Source organism: Vipera berus, assembly GCF_964194415.1.
Source record: "Vipera berus genome assembly, chromosome: 11".
In the NCBI taxonomy this organism is placed as follows: domain Eukaryota; kingdom Metazoa; phylum Chordata; class Lepidosauria; order Squamata; family Viperidae; genus Vipera; species Vipera berus.
The window spans coordinates 11,545,970-11,559,676 of NC_138214.1; the positions used below are offsets into that span (position 1 = coordinate 11,545,970).

At 44.4% G+C, this 13,707-nt stretch overlaps 2 protein-coding genes across 2 annotated transcripts; one reads left to right on the forward strand and one right to left on the reverse strand.

Moving 5' to 3' along the window:
• Positions 1-689: 689 nt before the first annotated feature.
• LOC308673018 (TLR adapter interacting with SLC15A4 on the lysosome-like) lies at positions 690-5,214 on the reverse strand. The gene is made up of 2 exons (XM_081336385.1): positions 5,106-5,214; positions 690-1,875 (listed from the first exon to the last, which is right to left on the reverse strand). The coding sequence occupies exon 2, from the start codon at positions 1,826-1,828 to the stop codon at positions 959-961; it is 870 nt and encodes a 289-aa protein (XP_081192511.1). The 5' UTR covers positions 1,829-1,875; positions 5,106-5,214; the 3' UTR covers positions 690-958.
• A 3,179-nt stretch (positions 5,215-8,393) lies between these two features.
• Positions 8,394-13,325, forward strand: LOC308673054 (SH3 domain-binding glutamic acid-rich-like protein 3; the record flags this gene model as incomplete). Its single annotated transcript, XM_081336435.1, has 3 exons — positions 8,394-8,441; positions 11,564-11,731; positions 13,224-13,325. 3 exons carry the CDS (start codon positions 8,394-8,396, stop codon positions 13,323-13,325), a joined length of 318 nt encoding a protein of 105 aa, XP_081192561.1.
• Positions 13,326-13,707: the final 382 nt, after the last annotated feature.

Consider the following 13,707-nt stretch of genomic DNA (forward strand, 5'->3'; position numbering starts at 1 on the left):
GAGCACCGGCCCCTAGAGTCGGAAACGACTAGCACGCATGTGCGGGGGAACCTTTACATTTGCCTTATGGTTTCATAAATATCTTGCAATGAAGAATTCCACGATTTCCACTAGAATCCTTCACAACTTTCTCCAAATGCATTTCACTTTCCCCAGAATGTATTCCTAATTATTTTTTCCATAGCATATATAAAGTAAAAATAAAGCTGATCTGGAGAAATATATGAACTTTATAGGACAACATTACTGAAATGTCAAAATAAAATGAGGGGATGGAATCAGATAAGGTTATAGCCCAAACCTCACACAATTACAGTTCCCAAAAGCCAATAGGTCTCTTGCCACAAGTGTCCTATAGCCTCTTAAGGCTGCGCACCTTTAGAATTAAGCCAGGGTCAAAAATAGTTCCTAAGTCTATTTTTCTACCATTACTGTTACTACTACTCTAGAATTCTTACTGTAATACTACTAGAACTAACGAGAAATTTCCTGACAGTTAAACAATTAATTAGTGAAATGACTTGCCTCCAAAAGTTGTGAGTGCTCCAACACTGGAGGTTTTTAAGAAGCGATTGGACAACCATTTGTCTGAAATAGTATAGGGTTTCCTGCTTGAGCAGGGGGTGGGACTAGATGACCTCCAAGGTCCCTTCCAACTTTTGTTATTCTGTTGGTCTGATGTTTTGCTTAACAGCTAAAAATCACTGATAGGGGGAAAAATGCAGCATAAACCCTAAAATAAGCTTAGTAACGCCTAGGTTTATTTCAAGAAGTTTTCAGACTTTTTCTATATATACATGATAAGCCTTTATTGTATATAGGCTGTTGCCCTGCTGACTGGTATACTTATCACCTTCCAGAATCTTTTGAGTGTGAATCTCGACCATCAAAGCTTGTACCACTCTAGTATTAACCAAAGGCTGTCCCGGAGCTGCTTTCTTTCATCCTCCACATTGCATCAGAGACATTTTCTCTTGCAAAGCGGGGCGGAGATTTGTAAGTTTGGTGTGCTAAATTCACTGCTGTTTCCACTGCTAGTGTTGTGCAAGCCCAGACGAGCCAGATTGTGCAAGAGCGTTTGCTGGTGTCCCTGAGACACTGGGTGGTGGGTCTCACCGATGTTACTCGTCAGGCCGTTTGACATCAGGAAGTGGGTGATGGAATTGCAGTGAGTCAACCTCTCTTCCCAAAACTGTTTATAGACTTCCTGGATTTCGTGTTCCATGTGTTTGTTCAGCAACGAGTTAGTAAGGGGCTCCTTATGGGGAACCATGCTGCTCTCCCCAACGTCATCCCCGTGCCCCAACTTTAGCCCCCTGGGTTTCTGTAATGGAAAGGGAGTATCTGAAGGGATATCGGTGGACAAGAGCACAGGTCCAGGCAATTTGTTGTAAGTCTGGTCCATGGTGCGATCTGAATCACGTGTATGGTCAGCGATGTGATCTCCTCCGATATGCAGATCAGGATAATTCTGATAAAGGCTTTGGCTTGACCAAGATTGGTACAGATCCAGCTCTTTCCCACAGTACTCCTCTTGAATTGGTATGCGCTGAGGGGCGGATAGAGGTGTTTTGTGGGTTTTGATTCTTGGTACATCTTGACCAGGCATCTGTTGATGACCTTTTAGATCCATATTACCACCATCAATCTCCGCCATCTTCTCAGCTGCTGCCTGATCGGATTCTATAAAGTACTGTTCGTTATCATCCACATTTGCAAACTGGCTTTGCCAAGTTTCCTGCCCAACAGGTTTCAGCACCTGGCCTTGTCGAGAGTCAAAAGGCTCACCTTTATAGGCAAAGACAGATAAGAAGCTTTCTGCTAGCATGGTTGGTCAGAATATGATTCTTTGAAAAGACTGCGCAGAGCAAATGCCTTTAAAAAAACAATACACGGAGAAGTTATTTAGAGAAGGAAAGAGAAAACACATTCTGGTGTTTAATTCATTCAGATTTGCTCCTTGGTTAATATAACACCAACATATCCTCAGCCTTCTTCAAACTGAGATCTTCCTGGTTTATTGGATTCCAGAATTCCCACATCAGCATGGTCAATATGTAGCAATTCTGGTATTTATAATCTAAAACCTCTGGAAAGCGTCTCTTACAGTGCTTAAATTGTTGCTCTTCCTTTCTGCACTGCCCTCATACTAAGCAAAATATATTCTATAATCCCATTAATTTGGCAAGGCATTACAAAACACCAAGAAGGTAAGAAGGTACATTAAAGAACTAGGATGTTAATCTAAGTCATCCAGAAAAAACACTACACACCTACGGTACTCAGTTGCTCCACAAACATGGTTTGTAGCTAAGCAAGCAAATGAAAAGGGATTGGCCTGTGGATATTGACTCCTAGTTCATAATTGTCTGAGATCATACATTCTAAGCCATGAACTATGATTTGCAGATCATAATGGTTGGATTCACACCACACGGTACACCCTATGCATGAAGGATTTGTTCACAAATTGGGTCACAATTTGCTTAGCTAGATGGGTGAAAACTCTTACAAAGGTGTTTGCTTTGCTTTAGCTCAATGCATTCTGTGAGTCCAAGTTATGATTTGTAGGTTGTATTTTACTTATTATTAGTCAATCACAAAGACACCCATCTGACTGCAGCTTGCTAAAGAAAGCTGATTAAGGAAGTCATGTTGGTGCAATGTGTGTGATGTTTAGCCTCCGATTCATTTTCCTAAGCTGTGCTCCTACTGCACATATACATCTTTCGTCTTCTTTTAAAAGAAATTAGAAAGTTGTACATTCATTTCTTTTGTCACCAAATATATGCCAGGCAAATTACAGGGTTTTTTTCTTTAGAAAAGAAGAGTTTGAACTCTGGGGGTCCTTGTGCTCTCTCAGCTTGTTTTCTTGCAGGCGTTTCATTTCCAAACTAGATAGCATCATCAGTGCTAGAAGAAAGTGGGGATACGCTCTCTTTTTATATATTAGTGGTTTGCACTGTCAAAAAAAAAAAGGAAGCAAAAAGACCAAGACGCTTTCCCACCAACAATCAGCACCCAGATAAGGACAGATTAATGCTAGACCTACAAACATGAAGTAAACAATACTTCGATCAAGTAGCTACTCACTCAAACAAACAAACAAACAATAAACAGCCTGATCAAGGAATTGCCAAGAACAATCCCACCAACCTGGCCAGGGAAAGATATTTGTATATAAAAAGAGAGCAAATCCCACTCCCTTCCCAGCATTAATGATGTTAGCTAGTTTGGTAAGGAACAATCTGTAAGAAAACAACCAACTTCAGAGACCACTAAGGACCCCACCGTTTTCTTCTTTGCTTTAATAATTTTCCTTCAAGTATTTATGCAAGCAGGCCAAATGTGTCCATTCAGAATTGCTCTGAGGGGCAGCATATACAATTAACAAATTATTATTATTATTATTATTTATTATTATTATTATTATTATTATTAAATTACTATTATTAATTATTTATTATTATTATTATTAACTCTCACAGCTAATTTGTTGCCATTCTCATTTCTCAAAAATGAAAAAGGTTAACAGAAAATGGTGCTTGAGCATATGAGCCTCACCCAAACCATGTCCCGTGTCTGTAACAGTGGTAAACCTACGTGTTTCTCAACCCTGGTCAAAGGTTTCTCCACTTGGTGCCCTGTTCTGAAATCAGATTTGAAGGACCCCCCACCCCCAGGTGGTGCAAAGTCCTGCAAGTTAAACAACTGCAATGAAATATTTTGCCATGCCCAATTTTATAGACAGCCTACTCTTGCCATCCTAGGTGGCTTAAAATAAAATTAAAAGGAAAAAACCCTCTTAATTAAAGTATAAAAACATCTATAACATTATTTTTTTCTCTAAAACTATTAGGATCTATAAATAAACATTTAGCTGCCATAAAAACCAAGTTGGAAGGATCTCTTGAAGAGGATTATTTTTGGTCAGCTTCAGAAACATCATCAGGATAGGGCCAGACTAAACCTGGAAGGAAGAATACCGTAGTCCAGAGGGAGGGAACCAGTAGTGTGAAAATTTCCTCATTTTGATTCAAGATGAGTACCAAATATCTTCTATTACACTGTGTAGGTCAGGCAGGTTCTCTATATAATCTGTCCTGAATTTACCCGTTGTCCAAGTGATAAAGCCATACTGTAAGGTAAAGGTAAAGGTTCCCCCGCACATGCGTGCTAGTCGTTTCCGACTCTAGGGGCCGGTGCTCATCTCCGTTTCAAAGCCGAAGAGCCAGCGCTTGTCCGAGGATGTCTCCGTGGTCATGTGGCCGGCATGACTAGACGCCAAAGGCGCACGGAACGCTGTTACCTTCCCACCGTAGTGGTCCCTATTTTTCTACTTGCATTTTTACGTGCTTTCGAACTGCTAGGTTGGCAGAAGCTGGGACGAGTAACAGGCGCTCACTCTGCTACGCAGCACTCGGGATTCGACCCGCCAAACTGCTGACCTTCTGATCGACAAGCTCAGCGTCCTAACCCACTGAGCCACTGCGTATACTGTAGGTCATCGCTAAAACATTACAGGAAATTCTACAGTATTGTCTGATGGCAAAGAGACCTCTCAGGATAAAAGAACAGGTAAACAGGAGGAGGCAGGCTACAGAGGTAGATTTTGTACAATATTAAAATAATATAATCCAACAAGGTATGACAGTAGGAATATTAATTGGCTTAGTAGGGGTATGATTTTCAGATAAGCTTAGATTTACGTTTGTCATCGACCCTTTTTTGCATCCATGTGATACTGCTGGTATATATTGCATTGCAAATAATATTTTTTTAAAAAAGATTGTTAAGACGTTCATTCCAAAATGTCACCGATGCTTGCAAATCTTACCACGAACTACATTAAGCAATTGGATCTCAAAATGTCATAGTTTTCAGCCATCCCAAGGTGGTCCCTTCAGTGAAACATATTCCCCATTACACTTTTGTTTCTTTGTATGTTTATTAAATGTATATGCTGCACTACTCACTAGTGAGCAATTCTGAGAGGCTTACAACAAATGCCCTGGAATGTAGCCTTAATATATTTAAAAGTATATATATATATATATATATATATATATATAAAGTTAATCTTCCAGTGTTTGCAAAGAACATACCTCTGCTGGTTACATGCTGGGTGGGATCAAATAGGAAAACAGCCACAAAACAGAGACAAGGATGGTTCTTTTTTTTCAAAGATTGCCCAGATGTGGTACTCTCAACAAGTCATGGTTTAATCTCTGGGATTCTGCAATGTTCATGCATTTAACACCAAGTCACTCCCAGTGAGGGGGAAAAAAACCCTCTGTGGTCACCCCTCCTGCGACAGTCAATCCAAAAAAGGATCTGACTTTTAAAATCTATATTGCGTAACGAGGCAGATAGCGCTGTTCTCTCGTGACTGGTAGGTTTTGCAGAACTGCTTTGGAAAGAGGAAGAACGACTTAAATTATGAAAGTGAAAATGTAAATTGTTCCTAGGCAGAGGTCTTTTCTATAGGAGGCACAGAACAGGCTGAATCTTGGAATTATTATAATGTGTGGTGGAGGATGGAGAAGGAAAATATAGATAGACCATCAGGATGAATTTCCACATTTCTTGCAGATCTTTCGCTTGGCACATTCTATTTCTCACCTGAATTATTCTCATGACACGAGTTAGCAGAATAATAGAGTTGGCAGGGACTTAGGAGGTCAGTCAATCAGAATAGAGCTGGAAGGGACCTTCAAGGTCTTCTAGTCAAACCCCCTGTCTCAGGCAGGAGAACCTATACCATTTCAGACAAATGGTTGTCCAATCTCTTCTTAAAAATCTCCAGTGTCGGAGAACTTGCCACAACTTCTGAAGGCAAGCCGTTCCACTGATTAATTATTCTTACCATCAGGATATTTTTCCTTGATCTTTCCTTGATAAGCTTCCATCTGTTACTTCTTGTCCTGCCTGCAGGGGTGTCAAACTCACAAGGTCACGTGACGTGTCACGACGTATCACAACTTTCTTTCCATTGCCGGCAATGGGGTGGGCGCGGTTTTGTCATGACACATCCAGCCTGCGGGCCCGGCAGTTTGACACCGGTTCTAGTCTCAACATATTTTTATATTATGTTGATTAAAACTGGATGCAGTATTCCAAGTGGTTTTACCTGTAGAATATAGCACCTTAGTTATAGCTCATGGTTCAGTACCAGGTTTACTGTAACAAATCATGGTTTCCTAGAGTTACAGGTATTTTTTTCTGGTAAAGAAACACAGCAATTGGAAAGAATTTTCTTTGGACACATAGCTAGGAAAGTTTCAGTTATCTCCAAGGGTAAGTTCATTCATTTCTTCTGGACATGCAAAAAGACTCCAAGTAAAGCAGCACTATTTGTGTACCAGTACTTCATGTAAGTGTAAGATTTATTATTTATTTATTTATTTATTATATTTTTATACCGCCCTTCTCCCGAAGGACTCAGGGCGGTGTACAGGGCAATAAATACAAAACAGGATACAAAAGTTAAAAGCGATTAAATAAATGCCCAAGGTTAAAACAATAATTAAAACGTATTTAAAACCCCAACCCTAACCCATCAGACCAGGTCAGACTGCTCAAATAGATACGTTTTTAGATCGCGCCGGAAGGAGCGAAGGTCGGGGGCCGTCCGGAGCTCAACCGGCAAGGGTGTTCAGGGTCAGTATCTGACCTGGTTGACACACCTTGTTGAGGCACAATTTAATCAAGTTATAATAGCTTAACCAAGCCACAGTGGTTCCTACATAATTCTACCTCATTCTGGGTGGATTTCATGGGTGACTCCCAGCCCAGAAGCAAACCATCTTAGAGGTCAGTGTTATTTGTGAACCAGATTTTTTGAGTCTCTCCCTTGAGTTCCCAGGGCTGTCATGACCATAAAATGAAAGAAGAATAACAGAATTGGAAGGGACTTCGAAGGTATTCTAGTCCAACCCCTCCTCAAGCAGGAGCCCCTATGGCACAGGTCTGCAACCCGCGGCTCCGGAGCCGCATGCGGCTCTTTCAGCCGTCTCCTACGGCTCCCAGTCCTCTGCCATGTGCAGTCCAAAAAAAAAAAAGTGGGACTAAAAAAGTTCAACCAATCAATTCAAATATGCAGGGTAGGTGCATATCTCGCCTTGGCTCCACTCTTCAGTCAAACCCTGTTCTGCACATGTGCGCATGTACGCGCATGTGCACACATTTTTTGCGGCTCCCAGTTTTTCCTTTTGTGAGGGAACCGGTTCCGAGTGGCTCTTTCACTGTTTCAGGCTGCTGACCCCTGCCCTATGGCATTCCAGACAAACGGCTGTCCAATCTCTTTTTAAAAAAACCTCCAGTGATGAAGCACCCACAACTTCTGGAGGCAACGTTCCTTTGAAACAGGCACGATTTCAACTCAGCAGTAAGATTCCATGAAAGGATGACTCCAACTTCAACTAGAGAGTTGTTATGCAGACCAAAATCTGGTAGCGAAGGATTAAACAAGAGTGCATTAGGTAGAGCAAATGCTCTCTGAATCACTCTTGCATACATTCATACAGAATACAGAGCTGGAAGGGACCTTGGAGGTTGTCTAGTCCAACCCCTCCTCAAGCAGGAGACCCTATGGCAGGGGTCTTCAAACTCGGCCCTTTTATGACTCATGGACTTCAACTCCCAGAATTCCTCAGCCAGGCACACTCGCTGAGGAATTCTGGGAGTTGAAGTCCATGAGTCATAAAAGGGCTGAGTTTGAAGACCCCTGCCCTATGGCAGGGGTAGGCAACCTCGGCTCTTTTATGACTCATGGACTTCAACTCCCAGAATTCCTGAGTCAGCTGACTCAGGAATTCTGGGAGTTGAAGTCCATGAGTCATAAAAGAGCCGAGGTTGCCTACCTGTGCCCTATGGCATTCCAGAGAAGTGGCTGTCTAATCACCTGCAGTGATGGGGCACCCACAACCGCTGGAGGCAGAAGGATCTTCCTAGAGATCCTTCAGAAGACAGAACAGGCGATCAAGATGACAAACACAAAGACACGTCTTGACTCCCGGCCCCTGAATCCCCAGATCTTCTGCACCCTCCTGCATTGCCCAGAACTCCCAGCCAGTCTCGGGGCTGGACTCCAGCTCCCATCATTCCCTTCTGGCTGGCCGGGTTGCGCAGCTATCGCAACACAACCCCATCCTAAAGGTCGACAAAGGAAGAAAGAAAAAAAGCCTCATTTCCGGCTGACGGTCTTGCCCGATCGCCGCAATTCCCCGCCGGCCCGCAAGGGGCGCAGAAGAGCAATAAGCAAGGGAAAAGAGAGGCCCGGCGGGGAGTGGGGGGAGGGCTGTTCGTTGAGTGGCAGCGCGAGTGACCATTCCGAACGCGCCAGCCTTGCTGGTGGTTGCGTTCCCGTAGCAACGGCGGGCCCCCGCGGGAGCATGGCCGCCATTCGGGTGTATTACACCAGCGTGACGGGCTCCAGGGAGGTGAGGGGCGGCTCTCGCGACCGAGAGACCCTGACGAGCCGAGCTGCTCGGGAGGGCGAGCCGCCCCGAGCCCTTCTGCAACCCGTCGCCCTCCCGGGGTGCGGACACTGCAGAGCTCATCATCCCCAGAACCTTCCTGGTGGTTGGGATTGCAGGTCCCCTCTCCCTCCAAGAGACGTGGGGGCCACAAATCCAGTCATCCTCAGCGCCTTACGCCTGCCTTGGAACAGCAAGGCCCGCCCGGTGCCCGTCGGATCACAGTTCCCATTATGCCCAGCCAAACCCAGCGCTGCTCTCAGAACTACAAGCCCCTCCCGACATTCTGGGATCCCAACTCCCATCGCGCGCTCTGTGTTGCAGCCACAACCGCCGCCTTTTCTCCAGACTCTGGGATCACACCTCCCATCACTCCCTGCCAACCAAGCATCCCTTGGGTGTCTTGGAACTACAAACTCCAGGACCCTTCCAGAGACTCTTGGATCACAGCTCCCATCGCTCCCAGCCACCCTAGCATCCCTTGTGTGTCTCAGTACAAGCTCCAGGACCCTTCCAGAGACTCTTGGATCACAGCTCCCATTGCTCCCAGCCACCCTAGCATCCTGTGTGTGTCTTGGAAATACCTGCCACAATGCTCTTCCATAGACTCTGGGATCCCAACTCCCATCTCCCCCAGCCAACCCAACACCCTCACTGGGTGTTGAAGTATGACCCCTAACCCCCTTCCAAAGACCACAACTGCCATCAGCTCTGGCACTAGGCTGAGAAAGGCTCATTCAGGGCATCCTCTGATGCAGGGGGTCTTCAAACTTGGCAACTTTAAGACTGGTGGACTTCAACTCCCAGAATTCCTCAGCCAGCCCAGCTGGCTGAGGAATTCTGGGAGTTGAAGTCCACCAGTCTTAAAGTTGCCAAGCTTGAAGATCCCTGCTCTGATGAGATGCAAGCAGTCGGGGAACGTGATTCCCCCAGGCAGGCTATTTTGAGCTCAAAATATCAATGAAAGGCTTGCGATGAGATCAAGATTGAGTAAGCGTTCTGAAAGGCACAAACCTGCGTCTGCAGGGGTGCCTGAAGAACAGGGGCTCCAGGTCCTTCCCTCTGGGCCTTTTTGAAGCTTTGCAATAGTGGCGAATATCTGTAGCTCGGATGTAGGACAGAGTGAAGGTTTATTCATGAAGAAAAACAGCCCCTAAACCCCGCTGAAGATGTTACCTAGCCTGGTAGCGAAACGTTCAGAAACTGACCACGGAAGCTTCACCGTATTCTTTGGAGCTGCTGAGAATGGGGATGAGGCAGATCTACTTCATCCACGATGCTTTGCCAGGCCTGACTTCATTCTCAAGCCTTGATTGACAGAGAGCAGACCCCACTTCCTCCTAGCACTGATGGTGTTACCTAGTTGGGTAGCGAAATGTCTGCAAGAAAACAACCAACCTCAGAGAGCACCAAGGGCCCCACAATTCAACTCGGAGATTACAAATATGCTCTTCTGAAATATTAATCCTCATTGGAATCTTCTCCTGTGTAAACCCACCGAAATGGGGCAGGCTACATCAATGCTAGGAGAGACTGTATATAAGAGAGCAAACCCCACTCCCTTCTAGCACTGATGATGTTACCTAGTTGGATATTGAAATGTTTTTAAGGAAACCACCAAACTTGGAGAGCACCAAGAACTCCACAATGTTCAAACCTCAGCCACGAATATTCTCTTCTGTTGGAACTTGGATTGACAATTCAAGAATGCCTGTGTATCTATCTATCTGACGCATTTCACCTGCCACCTCAGTTCTTAAAGACTAGGCAGGTTACGGATTTAAACAAGTGCAAGCTGGGCTATGTTTTTTTAATATAAAAAACATCTTATTCTATAATTCTGCACCATCTTCCATCTGCTAGAAGCAAAAATAATTCCTAATACTGTTCAAGGCACATTTTTTTAACATTCAAACACTGCCACTCTTAAAAATGGAAACGCACAAAATAGGGCTCAAGACTAAAATTAGCTTCAGAAAAATCTGTAGAAATACTACTACAAGAAAGCTGTGCCAAGACTAAAATATCAAAATCTGCAGCTGGCAGTAGTAGTATACAGGGGTGGGCAGACTTTTTAAAAGACATTTCTGCACAAGTTTAAAAAATACTAATTACTTGTCTGGATTCTTTTTTGTTCCTGTAGCATAACGATCCATAAGAAATTTATAAGTTCAAATTTACTTAAGGAAACATGCTGGGAATTGTAACCTATATGTGGCTTTGTTAACAGATGCACCCTTGTTCTCCACCCTGCTGTCAAACCTTTAACTTAAAAACGAATCCATTGTGAGGGGTCCTTGGTGCTCTCTGAGCTTGTTTTCTTGCAGATGTTTCATTACCCTAAATAGATAAACATCATCAGAATCCATTGTGATTTAAACAAGTGACTCAGTGGGCTAGGACACTGAGCTTGTCGATCAGGTGGTCGGCAGTTTGGCGGGTCGAATCCCGAGTGCCGCGTAGCAGAGTGAGCACGTGTTACTCGTCCCAGCTTCTGCCAACCTAGCAGTTCGAAAGCACGTAAAAATGCAAGTAGAAAAATAGGGACCACTACGGTGGGAAGGTAACAGCGTTCCGTGCGCCTTTGGCGTCTAGTCATGCCGGCCACATGACCACAGAGACGTCCTCGGACAAGCGCTGGCTCTTCGGCTTTGAAACAGAGATGAGCACCGGCCCCTAGAGTCGGAAACGACTAGCACGCATGTGCGGGGGAACCTTTACCTTTTATACCTTGGCAGAGGGCAGGAAGGAGGGAAATGCAAAATTACTAACATAATAGGGGCGATGGGGAATTTGAGTGGAGGGAAGGAACCTGTAATTAAGGACTTTGTGCTCAAAAGTGGGCATGAACCCTGAGGAAGCTGCATCTTTAGCCCCAAGCGAAAGTCACCCATTTTTGAACTAAATCTTTTTAATACAAAGTTAGCTTCGAGCACTTCTAACTAAAACCCGCAGTCCTAAGCAGAGAACTGGGGCAATCCCATGATGGCCCCTGGATTTGAAGTGTGTAAAGAGAGGCTCTCCAATCTGTGACGCCCCAAAATCTCTACCATCTCTCTTCACCAAATCTGTCGGTATCTATCTAGGTGAAGCAAAGGCAGTCTGAGGTTCTTCGTATTCTGGATGGAAACCGCATGAAGTACCAGTTGGTGGATGTCTCCCTCAGTGAAACTGTGCTGCAAGAGATGAGGGACAAAGTTGGCAAAGCTGACGCAGTCCCACCCCAGATTTTTAACGGAGACGAGTATTGCGGGGTAAGAAAAACCAGACGGTGGGGAGGCAACCAAATTATGGATTCGATTATAATGGCCGGAAAACAAGTTGGACGGCACCAACTGAAGGTGAACAAAAGTTATTCAAAATGTATTTTGGGGTGTGAATATAATGTCTTACCCTTCCCTTCCCCCCCCCCGCCCACTCCAAAAGGAAAATCCTGGAATTTATTCACTTCCTTCCCTTCTTGCTTTTTTTTTCCCCTCCCCTCATTGGCACCATCTCCAGCTTGTTTCTTCAAACATCAGGAATCGGCCCCAGCACAGGTTACATATTGACTATCATTTTCAAATGGGAAAAGGTGGGGGGGGCGGAAAGGGGGTGGGAGCGGAAGGATAGGGAAAGTACAGCGTGTGAACTACATTACATTAATGAGCTGTTATTTAGTAATCCAAAGGGCACAAAAGAACCAATGTTCCCATTTTTAGGGCTGACCTACCAATCAGATTTGCAGAAGGGTAAGCTTAATGTTGGGAAAGGTTGAGGGCAAGAGAAGAAGGGGACGACAGAGAATGAGGTGGCTGGATGGAGTCACTGAAGCAGCAGGCGTGAGCTTAAATGGACTCCAGAAGATGGTAGAGGACAGGAAGGCCTGGAGGAAGGTTGTCCATGGGGTTGCGATGGGTCGGACATGACTTCGCAGCTAACAACAACAACAAGCTATCCCAACAGAAAGGATAGCTGTTGTTGGTTTTTGATTGGAACATATTCTTGTTTGTTGTATGTAGTGGAAATCATATTTTTACCATCTTAGGGGGAAAAAAGTTTGTCCCACCCTACGGCTTTCTTTTCTGCTTTCTCCTTCCAACTATCCAAATCAGCAAATAAAGGCTGATTAGAGTTCTCAGACTAGATGGTAACCTATAATATAGTTTCGTTCAGCTTAGCATGTTCTGTGAATCTTCTTAACAAATCATGGTTTAATGTGATGTGTATAGTCAGCGAGCGATTGGCATAATCCAGTAATTTTAGGAATGGTATGGCTATTTTGAAGAGGGACGCGGTGGCTCAGTGGGTTAGGACGCTGAGCTTGTTGATCAGATGGTCGGCAGTTTGGCGGGTCGAATCCCGAGTGCCGCGTAACAGAGTGAGCGCCTGTTACTCGTCCCAGCTTCTGCCAACCTAGCAGTTCGAAAGCACGTAAAAAAATGCAAGTAGAAAAATAGGGACCACTCCGGTGGGAAGGTAACAGCGTTCTGTGCGCCTTTCGCGTCTAGTCATGCCGGCCACATGACCACGAAGACATCCTCGGACAAGCGCTGGCTCTTCGGCTTTGAAACGGAGATGAGCACCGGCCCCTAGAGTCAGAAACAACTAGCACGCATGTGCGGGGGAACCTTTACCTTTATGGCTATTTGAATCCAGAAGAATCAGATTCAGGTTCAGCAGTAACAGCATTCTGAAGAAAAGTGACCTCCAGCTGAATGTGACTTTCCCTCCTGATTTAACATCTCCCTTTTGTATTTGTTTTAGGACTTTGAGATGCTGTATGAAGCGACTGAAAATGAAGAAGTTAAGAAATTCCTTAAGGTCGCAGCTGTGGACAGAGTGGCAAAAAACGTAGTGACGATTTGAAGATGTTGCTTTACATAGGTGTGCAGTGCTTAAAGCATTTTTTTTTTAAAAAAAGGTTTAAATAAAACAGGAATTTTGTTTGTCAAAGAAATTGAACTCCCTATGAAAGACAGGGGACTTGTAAAAAAAATAGCGTCCGCTGTATCAGCTTTTTGTACAAGGTTTACTATGAGGACAAGGCAGTAACACCTTTCTCTGATAGCAGAACACAAAAGGTGAACCACCACCTTGTAGTAGGTGGGTGGGCACACAATTAAACACTTAACTTACTTGAAATCTCTCCTACCAGATAGAAAGATTTTGACTCATTTAGAACGCCAGGGTGAAAGACCAAATGAAATCTTAACTAGCTTTTGACGTGGCTTTGGATACCAATATTATT

Excerpts from the sequence above, each read along its gene's own strand:
- LOC308673018 (XM_081336385.1), bottom strand. The coding sequence starts at position 1,828 with ATGCTAGCAGAAAGCTTCTTATCTGTCTTTGCCTATAAAGGTGAGCCT.